This window comes from Nicotiana attenuata, unplaced genomic scaffold, assembly GCF_001879085.1.
Source record: "Nicotiana attenuata strain UT unplaced genomic scaffold, NIATTr2, whole genome shotgun sequence".
Classification (NCBI taxonomy): Eukaryota; Viridiplantae; Streptophyta; class Magnoliopsida; order Solanales; family Solanaceae; genus Nicotiana; species Nicotiana attenuata.
This window is the reverse complement of record NW_017674312.1, coordinates 52,895-71,360: the sequence shown is the minus strand read 5'-3', so window position 1 is coordinate 71,360 and position 18,466 is coordinate 52,895. Positions and strand designations below refer to the sequence as shown.

The 18,466-nt window shown below is 38.3% G+C and overlaps 2 protein-coding genes across 6 annotated transcripts; both read left to right on the top strand.

Moving 5' to 3' along the window:
- Nucleotides 1-305: 305 nt before the first annotated feature.
- LOC109218393 lies at nt 306-17,295 on the top strand. 5 transcript variants are annotated; one of them, XM_019382757.1, is made up of 7 exons: nt 306-1,362; nt 7,477-7,527; nt 13,985-14,221; nt 15,063-15,318; nt 15,630-15,716; nt 16,227-16,314; nt 16,581-17,295. In XM_019382757.1, exons 4-7 carry the CDS (start codon nt 15,290-15,292, stop codon nt 16,863-16,865), a joined length of 489 nt encoding a protein of 162 aa, XP_019238302.1. In that variant the 5' UTR covers nt 306-1,362; nt 7,477-7,527; nt 13,985-14,221; nt 15,063-15,289; the 3' UTR covers nt 16,866-17,295. The 5 variants fall into 5 exon arrangements, 4 of the variants coding, with proteins under 4 accessions (XP_019238302.1, XP_019238305.1, XP_019238304.1 ...); XM_019382760.1 differs by lacking the exon at nt 13,985-14,221; XM_019382758.1 differs by lacking the exon at nt 306-1,362 and having other exon boundaries at nt 7,503-7,527; nt 13,998-14,221.
- On the top strand, nt 9,897-11,017 carry LOC109218392. The gene is made up of 2 exons (XM_019382756.1): nt 9,897-10,640; nt 10,967-11,017. The coding sequence occupies exons 1-2, from the start codon at nt 9,897-9,899 to the stop codon at nt 11,015-11,017; spliced, it is 795 nt and encodes a 264-aa protein (XP_019238301.1).
- Nucleotides 17,296-18,466: the final 1,171 nt, after the last annotated feature.

The window sequence follows — 18,466 nt, the reverse complement described above, 5'->3', positions numbered from 1 at the left end:
CTTTTGGTGGAAGATCTTTCATCTAATTTTATTAACTCTATATTAAAGCTAATTGGGATAAAGCAAAACGAAACTAAGAGAAATTAAACAAACACATGGCAATTTTGATAGTGGTTGAAACCAGTTACGTCATTTTGGTGACACTCAGTGACTTGCAGAGATGCAGGTAAACTGAGAGTGGTGAAAACATTTGAAGTTGAGAAAGTAACAGTGGTTATACCAATTTCTCATCCAGCAGTGGCTAATTCCCCCCAAATGCTCTTCCTAAACATATATAATCACATAAAAAAACGTGACAAAAATTTTAATAACGTAAATCATATGTTGGATAATTTTCTCATTTCCCTTTCGAGCCAAATGCACTAACACTTTATCTTCAGGAATGCACTAACACTTGACCCTTTTAACTTGAACTTGAGATTTTCTCCGGCGACCCTTTTTATTTCCGGTTAAATCCCCGCCGGAACCACTTTTTCGTTTTGGCTTGCGTTCTTGGATATAAAGATTTACAGATTATCCTAACATCGATTGAAATCATTATCCGTCCTAATCTCCGGCGACCCTTTTTGCTCCGGTCAAATTCCCGCCGGAAAATCTTAAACTCGTGTTTTATTTGATTTTCACTTTGAAACTTTTTCCAAGACTTCCCATAAAATCTGATTTGCACTTGCTGATAGCGTTAACCACTGCTCGGCCGCCGGCAACGAACTTCCATACTTGCTCATAGCATTTATTTTAAGCTTTGTGGATTCTGACGTCTTTTAAATTTTAATTTTTCTTTCATATTTTTTAATTTTCTTTCGATCTCTGAGTTTGATAGTTGCGTCAAATTTTGCTTGATTACCACTTTTTCGTTTTGGCTTGCGTTCTTGGATACAAAAATTTACAGATTATTGTAACATCGATTGAAATCATTATCCGTCCTAATCTCCGACGAACCTTTTTACTCTGGTCAAATTCGGAAAATCTTAAATTCGTGTTTTATTGACAGCTCAAAATATTTTGATTTTAACCGCCAATTTTTTCACAATTTTGTTTACTTTAAGAGATTCCAAAATCTTTGACATCACTTATTGTGTAAACAATTTTTACAAATATTAATAATTCAATTTCTGAACTTTGAATTTGTTAGAATATTCTTCTCGCATTCGAGCAAGAATATCCGAGTTTCTTCGATTCATTTATGCATTCGAGAACTCCTCGCCGGTATCTTTGTGTGTTTTGCAGGTATCACTTTTGTGGCTATTTGGCGGCGGTAAGGAGGTGCACACGCACAAACAGTAGAGCAGCAGCTATACGTCGGGTTCCGCAGCATTGGGAGTATACCAAGTCGAAAGTTCTAGGTTCTATTCGCGGGAATTGGTACCTCCCGCCTCCTGTTTCTCTGTCTCCTGTGTTAATTACTTTGTTGTCGTAGTATTCCGTACTAGTCTAGTTAGTCTAGTAGTGGGCTTGTAGTTACTAGTTGCTCCCTTTGTTGTTTTGTGTGGTATTTTTTCTTTTTCATTTTTAGACCTTCGTAGGTATAGAGACTGTGGTTTGTAATGGCAGAGTAGGGTCATGTCCTCGGGGAGATTGGGTGGTGGGGAGGGGGGTAGGGTAAGGGTCAGGAGGTGGGACGGGGCCCAAAGGGGGTAAAGGGAACAAGGTCGCCTGTAGGTTGAGAATTGGATCGTGGAATATAGGGACGTTGACGGGTAAGTCTATAGAGCTGCCGAAGATTCTCCAAAGAGGAGGGTCAATATAGCGTGTGTGCAGGAGACTAGGTGGGTAGGATCGAAGGCGAGGGATGTAGACGGGTATAAATTGTGGTTCTCCGGAGTCGTGAAGGGCAAGAACGGAGTGGGCATTTTGGTGGATAGGGAGCTCAGAGAGTCGGTGGTAGAGGTTAGGCGGGTGAATGACAGATTGATGGCGATTAAGGTAGTAGTTGGAGGGAGCACTGTGAATGTCATTACCGCTATGCGCCACAAACGGGCTTAGACAAGGAGGTTAAAAGGCGCTTCTTGTTGGCCCAAGTAAAGGTTAGTTTTGAAGACTGACAAAGAAATTCAGGATGAACCAGGTCCATCACTCAGGTGCACAGAAACGGGCAGATTCGAGCATGTGGGTTGCACGTGAAGGAGATAAGCTTAACTTGGTGTATTTAATATCTCCTGATCGAAAAGGTTGCATAATTGATAAGGAGAATGACTCCTTTATCAAAGAGAACACAATTCAAGATAGGGAAGGAGTTAGAAGTTGAAATCAACTAGAACTCTTCTACCAAGGAAGAGTTGCATCAGAACTCTAGTTATTTCTTCATCTACTAACTCTATAAATTGCAGGATGTTCTCACATTAAAGTGTTGCACAAAAACGCAGAAGTTAAACGTGAATTGGGAGCAAAATAGCAAGGCTTTTTGCAAGCAGTTCGTGTGTAATTCAAGTGTGCAAACCAGAAGCTACATGAACCAGATTGAAGAACCAGCTCAATAAAGAGTTTTATGTGTCTTTCTTTATTTCTAGTTCAATTGTAGTAGGTGTTTTCATATTGTACCTTTCAGCTTTATCTAGAAGCAATTATAATAGGTATTTTGAGTATTCAAGTTAGAGTTAACTTGAAGTTGTCGCAGCAGTTAGAGGCTGGTTGCCACAACGGGATTAAAGTTAATCCTTAGGTTTACAAAGAGTTTTGTAAATGCTGTTTTGGCTCAGTGATTTTAGTGGAAGTTTGGGAAAATCCTACTGAGTAGTAGGTCGTGGTTTTTTCACCTTTTGAGCCAGGTGTTTTCCACGTAAAAATCTCTGTGTTCTTTATTTTATGTATTTATCATTCCGCAAACAACAGTAGTTAGTACATCTAGAAGAACCAGGTTCTTCTAGAGCGAAAATTGGGTACCACACAAATCACCCCCCCTCTTGTGTGGTATTGGCGTTTAGAACATCAATTGGTATCAGAGCAGGTTATCCTTGAAGAGGCTAACACCTTAGGAACAGATCAAAATGAGCGCACCACCTGGAAACTGGGAAGGTCAATCCACTGATAGGCCTCCACTCTTTAATGGCCACTACTACTCTTGGTGGAAAAATAGGATGAGAGATCATATCATAGGAGAGGACTATGAACTCTGGGACATAGTCACTGATGGTCCTTTGGAAACTACAAAAAAGACAAAGAAGAACGAGGAAGGAGTGTATGTGCCAAAAACAAGAGCTGACTGCAATGCTGAGGACTCGAGGAAGTGGGAAAAGAATGCAAAGGCCAAGAAATGGCTTGTGTGGGGACTTGGTTCAGACGAGTACAGTAGAATTCAAAGCTGTACCACTGCTAAGGAAATCTGGGACACTTTGCAAGTGGCTCATGAAGGAACACCTCAAGTGAAGAGGTCCAGAGGAACACTGTTGTATTCTCAATATGAGAATTTCATCATGAAGGAAGGGGAAACCATCCAAGAGATGTATACAAGGTTCACCACACTGACAAATGAACTTATGTCTCTTGGAAGGGTTATTCTTGAAGAAAACAAAGTTGAGAAGATTTTGACAAGGGTACTGCCAATCTCTTGGGAAAGCAAAATCACAGCTATTCAGGAATCAAAGAACATTGCCACTGTTAAGTTGGATGAGCTAATTGGAAATCTCACTGCCTATGAACTCAGAAGGCAAACCATGAAGATGGATGCACCCAAGAAGGAAAGGAGCATGGCATTCAGAATCACTGAAGGTGCTGATCTAGAGGAGGATGAAATGATCATGATCACAAAGGATTTCAAGAAGTACCTAATGAGGGAAAATGGTCCTTCAAGAAATGGAAGCTACAACAAACCAAGGGTTCCTGAAAAACAAACCAATGAGGGGTGTTACAAGTGTGGCAAGACTGATAACCACATCAAAAATTGCCCTCAATGGGAAATTGAATGGAAGAATGAAAGAGCTCAACGAAGGAACAGGAAGAAGGAACAGGTTCATCCCAAGAAGCACAAAGGATTAACAAAGGCTATGGTTGCTGCTTGGGGTGAAAGCTCAGATGATGACTCAGAAGACGAAGATGGAGATGAACAAGCACTTGTGGCAATTGGAGAATCCGATGAGGAATCTGAGGTAAGTATAATTCATCTCAAAGACAAGATTAAGTTTTTGTCTAAAGAAAGTCTATCTGAATTACTTCTAGATTTCATTGATGAATTTGAGGTTATAACCAATGAAAAGGAACAACTGTCTAAGGAATGTGTGATTCTGAAAGCTAAGTGCAAAAACTTGGAACTTAGGGCTAGTGAAAGTGATAGTAAAAATGCTGAGTTGAAGAACCAGGTTCATGAACTTGACACCACAGTCTTAGAGCTTAAATCTGAAAATCTTAAATTGAAATTAGGAACTGGTAAAAAGAAATCTGATCACACACAACTCACTTTAGAAGAAAATGTAGGAAAAATGAAAGATGAGTTGTACAAAAGAGATGAGCAGATAAGAGTCCTTAAGGAGGATCTAAACAAGGTCAAGCACGAGCTAGATAGAACCTGTAAATGGAATAGGTCCTCCGATGCACTTTCATGGCTACATGAACACCATAGTAGCACTAAGAGAGGACTTGGCTACGGGGCCCTTGCACCTAAGTGGGATCCCAAAAGCAAGTACCTCACACTTCCTGAGAGCAAAATTTGCACACATTGTGGTAAAACTGATCACTATAAAAGTGAATGTATTGCAAAAGAAAAGCCTAGTCAAAAGAATAAAGAATTTGTTCAAGGGAAAAATAGGCTGCCAGGTTGGGCTAAAAAGAATTTGATTCACCCTTTTGCCTATAGAAAGGGACCCAAACTAGTTTGGGTTCTTACGACTAACCCCTGATTTTCTTTCGCGGGTCCAAGTGAAGGGGAGCAGCCAAATATGGTACATGGATAGTGGCTGCTCAAAGCATATGACAGGAAGCAAGAACCAGTTCCTTTCACTTGAGGACCTCAAAGGAGGTAATGTCTCCTTTGGAAATGGGAAGAAAGGTGAGATCATTGGGGTTGAAAAGGTAGGTAAGACTGACTCTCACTCTATTGAGAATGTCTACTTGATAGATGGCCTAAAGTACAGTCTAATCAGTGTATCACAATTATGTGATAAAGGTAACTTGGTAGCATTCACCTCTACCAAATATTTTGTGATTAATCTTACCACTGACAAGATTGTTTTGCAGGAAAAAAGAGTAAACAATACATACATTGTAGATTTGTCCACACTTTCAGAAAATGAACTCATTTGCTTAAGTGTGTTGGACAATGATCCCCTCCTTTGGCACAAGAGATTTGGACATGCAAGTCTGAGCCAACTCAACATATTAGTCTCCAAGGATCTGGTGATAGGGCTGCTTAACATCAAGCTCAAGGAAGACAAAGTTTGTGAGGCTTGTGCAAGGGGGAAGCAGGTAAGATCCTCTTTTAAATGCAAGAAAGTGGTAAGTACCACCAGAACGATGGAACTGGTCCGTATGGATCTCTGTGGTCCAATGAGAATATTAAGCAGAGGTGGTAAAAGACATGTGATGGTGCTTGTTGATGATTACTCTAGGTTTACTTGGACATTGTTTTTAACATCTAAAGATGAAGCATTTGACATGTTTACTTCTTTTGTTAGAAAAACTCAGAAACAACTAGGTAATCAACTTGCATCAATTAGGTTTGATCATGGAACTAAATTTGAAAATCCTAAGTTTGCTGAATTTTTGCATGCTACATCATAAATAGTTGCATGACTAGACCTCTTGTTAAGAAGATTCCCTATGAGTCACTTAAAGGGAGAAAGCTAAATATATCCCATCTTAGGGCATTTAGATGCAAGTGCTTTGTGCACAATAATGGCAAAGACTCCCTAGGTAAGTATGATCCCAGAAGTAATGAGGGAGTATTCTCGGGATATTCTTCACATAGTAAAGCTTATAAGATATACAGTAAAAGAACTATGTGTGTAGAAAAAAATGTATATGTTATTTAAAACTAACATTCTTTCTGAGAAGCAGGAACAAGATAATGAAGAGATTGGGCTGATAAGAAATTCAAATGGTGAAACCATAGTCTAGCCTGAAGAAGCATCACAGGAAGGAACATGTGATGGAACAGGTCCCTCTACCCAGGGCAACATGACAGGGGGAACTGACTAGAGAGGAACTGATCCTCTAACCTCGAGGGAACCTGTCCATGAACCTATTCCTCAGTAATAAAACCAGGAAGGAACATCCAAAGAAATTGACACTCCTATTGCAACATCTACGAAATTGGATATAGATGAACCTGGTTCATCTGTTGATCAGAAGTTGTATAGGGGAATGATTGGTTCTCTTTTATATCTCACTACTAGCAGACCTGACATTGTGTGCAGTGTAGCTCTTTGTGCTCGATTTCAGGCAAATTCAAAGGAGTCCCACTTGACTAATGCAAAGAGAATATTCAGATACTTGAAAGGCACCACTGACCTTTGCCTTTGGTATCCAAAAGGTAGTAATTTTAATCTAGTGGGATATGCTGACGTTGATTATGCAGGTTTCCTAGTGGATTGGAAGAGCAGCCTCAGGTATGGCACACTTCCTTGTTCATGTCTTGTGTCATGGGCTACTAAAAAGCAAAATTCAGTGGCTTTATCTACTGCTGAAGCTAAGTATGCTGCTGCTGCTTCATGATTGTGCTCAATTGTTGTGGATCAAGCAGCAGTTGATGGATTTTGGTATTGAAGTTGGTTGCATCCCTANGCTGTACGGAGTCTATCCTGAATCATCTTAACCTTCTCCAATGCATCCTGAACTAACTACGTGCCCAATAGCCTGGCCTTACCCGGCTCAAACCAACCCACCGGGGATCTACACCTCCTACCATATAAGGCCTCATACGGCGCCATCTGAATGCTGGACTGATAGCTGTTATTATAAGCAAACTCCGCCAATGGCAAGAAATGATCCCAAGACCCTCCAAACTCAATCACACACGCACGGAGCATATCCTCAAGAATATGAATAGTGTGCTTGGACTGTCCGTCCGTCTGGGGGTGAAATGCTGTGCTCAACTCCACCCGAGTGCCTAAATCCTGCTGCACGGCTCTCCAGAACCGCGATGTAAACTGAGTACCTCTATCTGAAATGATAGAAACTGGAATACCATGCAGATAGCACATAGATGTTAGACACCATTTTTTTAGGGACAACTATGAGAAAGGCTTGATCACTATGGAGTTTTGTGCTACTGACAAGCAAATTGCTGACATCTTCACAAAAGCCTTAGGTAGAGATCACTTTGAGAGGAACAGGTTGAAATTAGGGATGATTAAGATCACCTAAAAGAACCAGTTCAAGGTTAAACGGAAAAAAAATTGAAAAAAAAATTTGGTTAGAAAGTCTGTAAATTGTGTATAATTAAATTAAATCTTGCTCAGTCTCATACTTTCCATAGTATACTCTCGTGCCATGTGTTAAAATGACTCATAATCTCTAATGATATTTTCTCTATTTTGGCAAATTTAGACTTACACAAGAGAATTATCAGTGAAGAACCTGGTTCATCAAGATAACACGGTATGTTTTCTATACTCTGCATAATTTGAAATTACTATATTTGGATCATGAGCAGAGTCCTACCAAATACCAAACTCCTTTTGGACTTATCCGTTACAAGTGAACCAGTCCAATTCAAAAGAGTTCCAACCGAATGGAAGTACCTAGATTATAGGGATACACTCCAATGTCTCTTCAAAGTTGAATTTCAGTTTGATTAAAACTTCTAAGAGTCTGAAAAGCTGTAGCTACCCCATCAATTATTCCCTGTATATTGATCAGTTTAGTGTATTCCTTACTTCATCTCTCTCAAGCGGTTAAAAAACTCTCGTTCTTCTTTCATCTTTCAAACACAATATAATTCTCTTCTCTTCCATACCCTAGCCCAGATATGTCGAACACTTCTAAAAATCCTTCATCACCACCACAGGAAATCACTTCCACACCTTCTACAATACCAATCTCTAAGAAAAGTAGAGTAAAGATGATGGCTCGTAAGATTGTGGCTGAAGGAGAGCAGATCAAGAAAATAAACAAGCAATTGAAATCAAGTAGGGAAGAAGAATCCTAGAAATTTGAAGATTCATTTAAGTCTGCTAATAAGGGGGAAGAAAGTAGGTATTCCGAAACTGAACAGGTATCTTCTGATTCTAAAGTTACTCCTGAGACAAATTCTGAAGTTGCTGCAAATTTAGAGAATGGATTTGTACTGATAGGATCTATAGCAGGTGTTGAGACTAAAGAATCTGAAAAAGTTGGTGGTAAAAATAAAAAGGGAAACAAAAAGGAGAGCACGGGTGCTAGGAGTACTGTGAGGGGAAAGGGTACAAGAGTGGTTGATTCTTCAACCACTCCTGTTGGTCTAACAAAAGAAACTGGTGCAATGGTTATTTGGGGAGAGGAATTTACTGAAATAGAAGAGAGTGTGAGCAAAACAGGGGGAAGTGGGTCTGGCGAAGCAGCTGAGGGGTTGTTTCAACTTGGGAAAAATATAGATGAACTTGTTTCATCTGAACAGGAAACCCTCTTGGACCTACTGGATAGGGTTATCAATGGCACCAAAACTCATGCCATTCCCTATGTTTTCATTCTCACAACTGTGCTTGTACATTTCAAGGTACAAGCAAGGATCATTTCGGGGTTAACACTCTGTTTGCTTGCGATTATGAAGTCAATGTCATTCTTAATGAACCTGGTTCATCTAAAAAGACACCTATCAATAGCAAAGTCAGAGTCTTGGTACAGGAGAGTGAGGCAAAGGATATTGAGATAGCAAGGCTGAAGACACGATTGGTTGAGGTAGAATCTGAGAGAGATGTTCTCAGAACTGAACTTGCAAGGGAAAAGGAGAAGAATGATGGAATTCTTCAAGACATGCTGAAACTTCTCCAAGCAAATAACCCAGCCCCTACATCTTCCAAGCCTTAAATCCTAGCCTAGTGTAGATCAACCAGTGACCCAGTTCGGGACGTTTTGTTTCTTTTGCTCATGTTTTCAGTATTTTTATTTCTTCTTATGCTTCGTGGTAGAATCTTATCAATCATCAATGAAATTCACTGTTTTTGCTCTAACTGTTTGTTCATATTTCTTTGATGGTTAAAATTCTTAGCTTGATCTATGATGATTAATCCATGATTGCATTTGACGTAGCCCCAGTGGCTAGGGGTGCGCGTTCGGGCAGTTCGGATTAAATATAGAATTTCGGTTTGGATTTTTGGTTTTTGGTTTTCGGGTTGAAGAAATGACAATCCAAATCCAATCCAAATAAGCTCGGATTGGATCGGATTTTTTAAGTTCGGTTTCGGATTAATCGGGTTGGATATTTTGGATTTTCGGTTTTGAGCTTATAAGTTGACATGTTTCTTCTTTTTACAAAAATGAATATCCAAATGAAGTACTCATATTAAATTGCATGAAAAGTTACTCACTCTCACCGCAATCATCCAAATAAAGTATTCAAGTAATGAATTTACTATCAAGAAAATACAACAGAGACATTAATACGACCGATGAGAAGTAGTAATAGTAAAACCATGTCCAAATAGAAAGTATTCTGACAGTAATTTAATAATTAATACTGCATATATGAAATAATATCTAATGGATAGGGTATTTAGCTTATTATTATTGACATATAGATAATGGACTAAATATAAAGTATAAAATTTTCGGATTTTCGGATATTCAAAAATCCAAAGTACCAAATCCAACATCCAATCCGAAATCCAAAAAATTTAAAATGTTCGAGAAGGTTTGGATGACAAGATGTTCGAGAAGGTTGCAAATGCGACAACCTCCAAGGAAACACGGGACATTCTTCAAACTTCCTTTAAATGTTTGGACAAAGTGAAAAAGGTTCCTCTCCAGGCCTTTAGAGGAGAGTTTGAATCATGCATATGAAAGAAAATGAATCTGTTTCAGATTACATTTCAAGAGTTTTGGCTATTGTCAATCAAATGAAAAGATATGGTGAAGAGTTGAAGGATGCTAGGGTCGTTGCAAAAATACTACGATCCCTAGATTCAAATTTTGATTATATTGTTGTTGCTATTGAAGAGTCCAAAGACTTGGACACCATGACCATAGATGAACTTTCGAGTTCTTTGCAAGCCCACGAAGAAAAATTGAAGAAACCGAAAGAAGAATCGGTTGAAAAGGCATTGCAAGCAAAACTTTCCTTCAAGGAGAAAGATGAAAGGCGTGGTTCACAGCAAAGAGGTCATGGAAATGCAAGAGGTCGTGGTAGAGGGGGAAGAGGTGGTAGTCAACCACCAAATAGAGACAATAAAAGCCTAGACTATAGTCAAAGAAGAGGTCGTGAAAGAGGCAAAGGATGGAGACAAAATCAAGGAAGGTATGACAAATCGAATGTTGAATATTATACTTGTCATAAATTTGGACATTTTTCCTGGGAATGTAAAGATAATTCGGAGGAGAAAAACAACTTTGTGGAGAGCAAAAATGAAGATGAAGATGCCACTCTACTTCTTGCATGCAAAGGAGAAGAAAATGTGGAAAAGAACAAATGGTATCTTATCTCAGGTGCAAGTAATCATATTTGTGGAAAGAAAAATTTATTTGCGGAGCATAAGGAGCTGAATGGTGGCCCAATCACTTTTGGAGACTCTTCGCGAGTTCAAATCAAAGGAAAATGTACGATTTTAATTCGCTTAAAAGATGAAAGTCATCAATTAATCTCCAATATTTTGTATGTGCCGGAGATGAAAAGTAATTTTTTAAGTTTGGGACAATTTTTAGAGAAAAATTATGACATTCATTTGAAAGACAAAAAGTTGTATATGAGAGATGAAAAGGGAAGATTGTTAGCCAAAGTACCTATGGCTAATAATAAAATGTTCATCTTATATCTTCAAAATGATGTTCCGAGGTGCTTGCTTTCATGTGCCAAAGATTCATCTTGGCTTTGGCATATGAGATTTGGTCACTTGAATTTTGATAGCCTAAGATTGATGAAGAAGGAAAGCATGGTGAATGGATTGCCAACAATTGATCATCCCAACCAACTTTCTGAAGGATGTCTCTTTGGAAAGCAAGCAAGGAAAAGCTTTCCTAAAGAGTCTTTAACAAGAGCAAGATGCCCTCTCGAGTTAATTCACATGGATGTGTGCGGACCTATCAAGCCATCTTCACTTGGTAAAAGTAATTATTTTTTACTTTTCATTGATGATTTTTCTCGAAAAACTTGGGTTTATTTTTTGAAGGCAAAATCAGAGGTGTTTGAAACCTTCAAAAAGTTTAAGAGCATGGTGGAGAAGCAAAGTGGCTATCGAATTAAGTCACTTAGGTCCGATAATGGTGGAGAATTCACTTCAAATGAATTCAAGATTTTCTGTGAGAAAAATGGAATTCGTCATTACTGACAGTTCCAAGATCACCACAGCAAAATGGCATCGTGGAGAGAAAGAATCGAACTATTCTCAACATGGCGAGGAGTATGTTGAAGAGCAAAAATATGCCAAAAGAGTTCTGGGCTGAAGCTGTTGCTTGTGCGGTGTACTTATCAAATCGGTGTCACACCAAAAGTGTTCGTGGAAAAATACCACAAGAGGCATGGAGTGATTTCAAGCCAAAAGTTGCTCATTTGCGAGTTTTTGGGAGCATCGCATATGCACATGTGTCAGATGAGAAGAGGTCTAAGCTTGATGACAAAAGTGAGAGGTATGTCTTCATTGGCTATGATCAAAGTTCTAAAGGTTATAAATTGTATAACCCCAAAAATGGCAAGGTCACCATAAGTAGAGATGTTGAGTTTGATGAAGATAATGCTTGGGAGTGGAAATCTAAAGAGCAAGAATACTCTTTTAGTCCATTCTTTGAAGATGATGAAGAAGAAGATGGGGAGCAGGCTATCACACCACCTTCAACACCTCCGCCACAAGATCAAGAAGTTGGGGAATCAAGCTCAAGTTCAAGTGAAGCACCTCACAAGAGTAGAAGTCTCTGTGACTTGTATGAAAATACGGAAGTGGTAAGAAATGACTTGTATGATTTTACTCATTTTTGTTTGCTGGTGGACAGTGAGCCTCTAAGCTTTGAAGATGCTTGCCAAAATTCCAAATGGAGGGATGCAATGGATGAAGAAATCAAAGCTATAAAAAAGAATGATACATGGGAGTTGGTCACACTTCCAAAAGGCAAAAGCACCATTGGAGTCAAATGGGTGTACAAGCTAAAGAAGAATTCCAAGGGAGAAATAGAAAGGTACAAAGCAAGATTGGTAGCTAAAGGCTACAAGCAAAAGGCCAGTATTGACTATGATGAAGTATTTGCGCCGGTTGCTCGTTTGGAAACAATTCGCTTTGTCATTGCTTTGGCGGCACAAAATCAATGGAAAATCAATCAAATGGATGTGAAGTCGGTTTTCTTGAATGGCGTATTGGAGGAAGAGGTCTATATTGATCAACCTTCGGGATATAAGGTTGAAGGACAAGAAGATAAAGTCTTGAAATTAAAGAAGGCTTTATATTGGTTGAAGCAAGCCCCGCGAGCTTGGAATAGTAGAATTGACAAATATTTCCAAGCAAATGGTTTTTCTAAGTATCCACATAAACATGAACTCTATGTAAAGATTGCTAAAAATGGTGACATCTTACTTGTTTGCTTGTATGTAGATGACTTGATATTTACGTGAAATAATCCAAAGATGTTTGAAGAATTCAAGAAAGCAATGGCTAGAGAATTTGAGATGACGGACATTGGCCTAATGTCCTACTATCTTGGAATTCAAGTAGCACAGAGGAAGGATGTCATTTTTATTTCTCAAGGAGAGTATGCAAAGGAAATTCTCAAGAAATTTGAGTTGGAGAATTGCAATCCCGTAAGCACCCCCGTTGAATGTGGAGTTAAAATATCCAAGCATGGAGATGGAGATAGAGTCAATCCCACATTTTTCAAGAGTCTTATTGGAAGCTTAAGGTATTTGTCATGTACAAGGCCGGATATTCTTTTTGGAGTTGGACTCCTGAGTCGCTTTATGGAAACTCCTACTACCTCGCACTTAAAGGTAGCCAAAAGAATACTTCGGTACATCAAAGGTACGCTTGATTATGGAATTCTTTATTCATCTTCTAAAGAATCCAAGTTCGTGGGATATTGTGATAGTGACTGGGCTGGTGATATTGATGATCGGAAAAGTACTATTGGACTGGTGATATTGATGATCGGAAAAGTACTACTGGGTTTGTTTTCTTTCTTGGAAATTCCGCATTTACATGGAATTCTAAGAAGCAACCAATTGTGACTTTGTCAACTTGTGAAGCGGAGTATGTAGCAGCTTGTTCGTGTGTTTGCCATGCAATTTGGCTAAGGAGCTTGTTGGAAGAACTTCACCAACCACAGAAGGATGCTACAAAGATTTTTGTTGACAACAAATCGGCTATAGATTTAGCCAAGAACCCGGTATTTCATGAAAGAAGCAAGCATATCGATACGAGATATCATTTTATTAGAGATTGCATATCTAATAAAGTTGTGGAGCTTGAGCATGTGAAGTCTGGAGATCAAATTGCGGATATTTTCACCAAGCCTTTGAAGATTGACGCTTTTCAAAAGTTAAGGATGGCGCTTGGAGTAATGAAACAAGTTTAAGGGGGATGTTAAAAATAGTAATAAACTTGTTTCCATTTGTCCACATTTGTTTAGATTTGTTTACATTAATTTAATATTTTCATACATATAGTTAGAAAAGAGTAAGGTGTGGACATGTGTGAATTTGTGTGAACTAGTGTAGGCATGTATGGACTAGTGTGTACATGTGTGGACTTAATTAATATGTACACATGAAGTTTAGGCTAGATACATGTAGGAGTTCTACTATAAATACCCATGTATGCTAGCCATTTGGAGCAAGTGAAGTTGAATAGAAATCATCTTTTCCTCCACCTCTCTAATAGTGAGTTTTGAGTGTTTGTTTAGTTGTCTTGCTCTCCCAAAATTTCTAATAAAATTGAAAGAAAAGGTCGACCTAGCAGCTGCTGGTCAGCAACTGAAGAGTGCTGATGTTGCTGTTCATAATTCGACACTGCGGTGTGGTATTTGTAACAAGAGGTGCTATGACGAGACTGCTATGGCAGCACATCTTAACGGGAGAAAGCATATGGCCAAAGTTCAAAAAACAATGAGTTCGAAGGTTGTGGCAGAGAGGAATCTTGAAGAGAAAGGATCTGATGTTTCCGAGAAACTTGTTACAAACAAGGTATGTCTGATGTTACTTCAGCAAGGTGTAGCCACTTTATCAGAAAATTGGATGCTCACTTATTTTCAGCTAGTTAGATGATAATTGAGACTGCTATTCTATTTCAGTCACCAAATGTCAGATTCCATGTTAGATTCTTACCATTGCGGATGTGCAAGTATATGACTACATATTCCACTGGTATTTTTGTTGCTGTTGTTGTAAATTAAGGTAGTTATTCCACTGGGCAAATATAGCAACTTTTTAATAAAGCAGGTTCCTCACCACCAACCAGGTTCCTCAGTTGTTATTCGTAGCTCCTCGTACTGTATGAAACTGTCGATAACTTCTCAACTTAGTAAGAAAGCATTAAAAAATGTGAACTTTCCTTAGTTAACAGCGAAATTAAATCTTTTCCTTATTTAATTTCTTATATTTTTGGTAACGGTGGTGTCCGGGCCAGCTTGCAAGTACCTCGACTATTCCACCGGGTACCTGCTATCTGCCACCAGCATAGGTACCAAGTAACTTTATCCACTAAGGTATCAATAGATAGGAAGAAATACTTCCAATATTTTTGGTCTGTACCAGGATTTGAACCTTGGTGTCCAAGGTTTGCACCCACTTAATTGACCACTAGACCACATCCTTGGGTACCATTCTTTTCCTTATTCTCTTGTAGATTCTTTTTGAAGTTTGCATTCGATATCTTAGTATTATCTTGAGCTTCTGTTTAATTCTCATGAGAATTTAAGAAGCCTATTGGAAAAACGGAGAGAACTGAAGCTCTTAAGTTTTTTTTTCTATAATCAAGCATAATCAATCAGTATGCCAGTTATTAAATTGTCTAGTGGACCTACAGGTCAAACATTTGAAGGTAAATGTTATTCGGATTGAGAATAATACGAAAGGACTACTAGAAAGGCCAAAGCAACTGAAGAGTGCTGATGTTGCTGCTCATAATTCTACGCTATGGTGTGGTACTTGTAACAAGAGGTACTCTGGCGAGATTGCTATGGCTGCACATCTTAACGGGAGAAATGAGTTCTAAGGCTGTGGCAGGGAGCTATCTCGAAGAGACTAGATTTGATGTCCCTGAGAAACTTATTGCAAACAAGGTATGTTTGATGTTACTTCAGCAAGGAGTAGCCACTTCTTTGGTAAATTGGTGCCACTTATTTTCAGCTAGGTACATGAGAGTTGAGACTGCTACTTTGTTTCAGTCGCCAAATGTTAGATTCTTACCATTAAGGACGTGTAAATGTATGACTGCATGTCCACTGCATAATGCATAAATATTTATTTATTTATTTATTTTGTTGATAAAGTAAGGTAATTATTCCACTGGACAATGTAGCAACTTCAAACTTGACTATTCATTCTTTTCAATGCTCGTCATTAGTGTATGTATCATGATCTCCTATTGCAGTCCAAAGATTATAGTCTGGATCATCACACGGAAGAGATCAAGACTACTGATACTAGCAATAAAGCAGGAATGCTCACTGCTAACCAGGTGCCACAGCTATTTTTCCTAGTTGTATTGTATGAAACTGTTGTTAACTTCTTATGCTGCTGCTTTATTGGCGTTTTCACACCATAATAAATCTGAAAATTACATTGGCAGTTGAGTACTAATTATTGAATGGTTTGCATAAAGTAATGAAATCATGCACTGATTATTATTTCCAGCAAATTCATGAATTCGCTCCTTCTGCATAGACACAATGTACCTTCCGACCCATAAAATATTGTATATGCGCGTTAATAGGCTGCATTGTGCAGCTATCAGCTGTCTCAAATAAAGCATAAAAAAATTATGAATTTCCCTTGGTATTAACTGCGAAAACCTCACTCAGTATTTTTGTCTATGGGATTTGAATCCTGGTCTCCAACGTTTGCACCCGCTTTATTAACTACTAGGCCACATAATTGGGTGCCGTTCTCTTATTCTTTTGTTGTGAAAATCATTTCATCCACGCACATTCTTTCATTCCTTAATAACATTCATAGTGCCCCTAAACAGAATTGAGTGTGAAGATGGTGGTCCTGTTTGGGAAGATATCAAAGCAATAGAACAAATGGCAAAACATGAAGCAGCTGAGCCAAAACAGGTAATATTTTTTAACACTAGAATTTCATTGGTTGTTTTTTTTTTTTTTTTTGGAATATTATGTGTTCACAAGTATTATCTGGAGTCTGGATGCAATTACTCAGCAAACAAGCTGTCTGGTGAGGAGAACTAGCGGTTTGCGATACTTTTAGTGGCCAAGTTAGGAAGAGTAAACAAATACTAGCCTAGTATTTGTTTTTTCTTTCTTCTGTAATCAAGCAAAAGTAATCAATATGCCAGTTATTAAAGTTTCCCATGGACCTGCAGGTTAAAAATTTGAAGGTGAATCTAATTCAGATTGCGAATAATACGACAGGTTTGCTAGTCAAGGAAGCGGCAGTTCCAGAAGAGATTAAACTACGAGAGACTATTTCTTCAAAGGAAGTTGAGACAGAGTGGGCTTGTGCAGAATGCCAATTGACAACCACCTCGGAGCATCACTTCACGTCCCGTCTTAACAGAAGGAGACACAGGGAAAAGTCTAAAGCGCTGAAAACTTGCAAGCACACGGCCAAGAGCGAAGGAGACCTGCCTGTTGCAACAAAAAATTAAAAGCAGGAGCTAGTAAAACATGTAGCTGCAGCACCATTAGCGCACAGTACTACTGAAATATTGGTGTCCAGTTCATGAACTCAGTTTGAGAATATGATGGAATTAGTTCACGAAGTTACGGAAAGAGAGGTGTAATTAGAGAGATATTGTAGAGAAGAAATTGGTGTATTTTGATGTATGCATTCCATATCTGTTTAACATGTATCTTCACTCGATGAAATCTACAATTGTACTTCAGGTGTTCCCTAGTTATAGTTGCATATTTTGCTAAAGTCATGTAATCGTAAAGGGAGACCTGGAATTGTTATTTTGCTAGTAGTAGCTGTAGGTGTTGGATATGGTATTCTGATAACGAATTAACCATACACAACTTATTTGACAATATTAACTTGTGGCAGCTTAATTGTAAATTTCAGCTCAAGGTTGATGATTTTTCGGCATTTTTCATTTTATGGAAAATAGTTTCTGCATGTTTTTGTTACAAATTTAGCTTCGCAACTTGCAATAGACCTTTATTTTAATGACCAATCATGACATTTAACTCTCATTTGTGACCAAAGGATGTAGTGGGATGCATGAGATTCCTCACCCTTAACAAGATGTTTCGGATTCGAGCTCTCGAATTGAGAGATTTTGTTTAATGATCCAATCGGTCATTTCGAGTTTTAGCATCTTCCTCCTTGATTTGAGGTTTCCCGTGGGTTCATTTGGTATCTTATTGTGGGTATAAATTGTTTTGGTCCTGAAGGGTTCGAGAAGGATTAGAACGCTATCTTGCTATTTGGAAGGTTAAAAGTAAAAAAATAGTGACTTTACCCCTCGGATTTGGTACACGGTTTGAGTCGTTGCTTGAAGCTTCTAACAGTTTGTAAGATGTATTTGGACAATTAGTACCCTAGTTGGAACTTTAAGGGTTCTTGCGTGAAAAACTAGCAAAAATCCTGCACCAGATGTGCATGTCTGAGGTGCCTGCGTCGCGAGCGAGGCTGACCTCTAGCACCTGAAGTCCTGCAATTTCAATACTTTGTATAAATAGCCCCATTTCGTATTGGGAGAATGACACAGTCAGGGGCGGCTCAATCACATGCGGACCCTAAAGCCAAAGTTTAATATGAGGCCTAAATTTTTAAAAAAAAAAATTATAAGAAATATTTTTATTTGAAGTCTATTCTTCTAGCTTTTTGAGATATAAAGTTGTTAATATTCTTTTTTATAATCGATTTTTTTCTAATAATTCCTTCTCAATTAATATTATTGCCAACTCATTTAGTCTTTCTTGAGATATTGTTGATTTTAAATAAGATATTATAGAGCAATAGAAGTATAGAATTATTGGAAGCTTGAAAGTATTGTTGAACACTTAAACTAATGAAATCTTGGAGAAAGAAGGTGATTAAGAATATTAAAGAGAAAGACAAAAAATATGTGGAGGTTTTTAAACTACGAAGAGATTGGGAAAAAGAAAGATTGACATGGACAAACTAAGAAAGGGAGAGTAAATTTTTACATGTTATCTAATGAAAGAGTAAAAAGTGAAACATTGGAACGTCAGAAAACTATTCATCTATCCATTTTTAAATAAGCCAACTTATTACTTTATT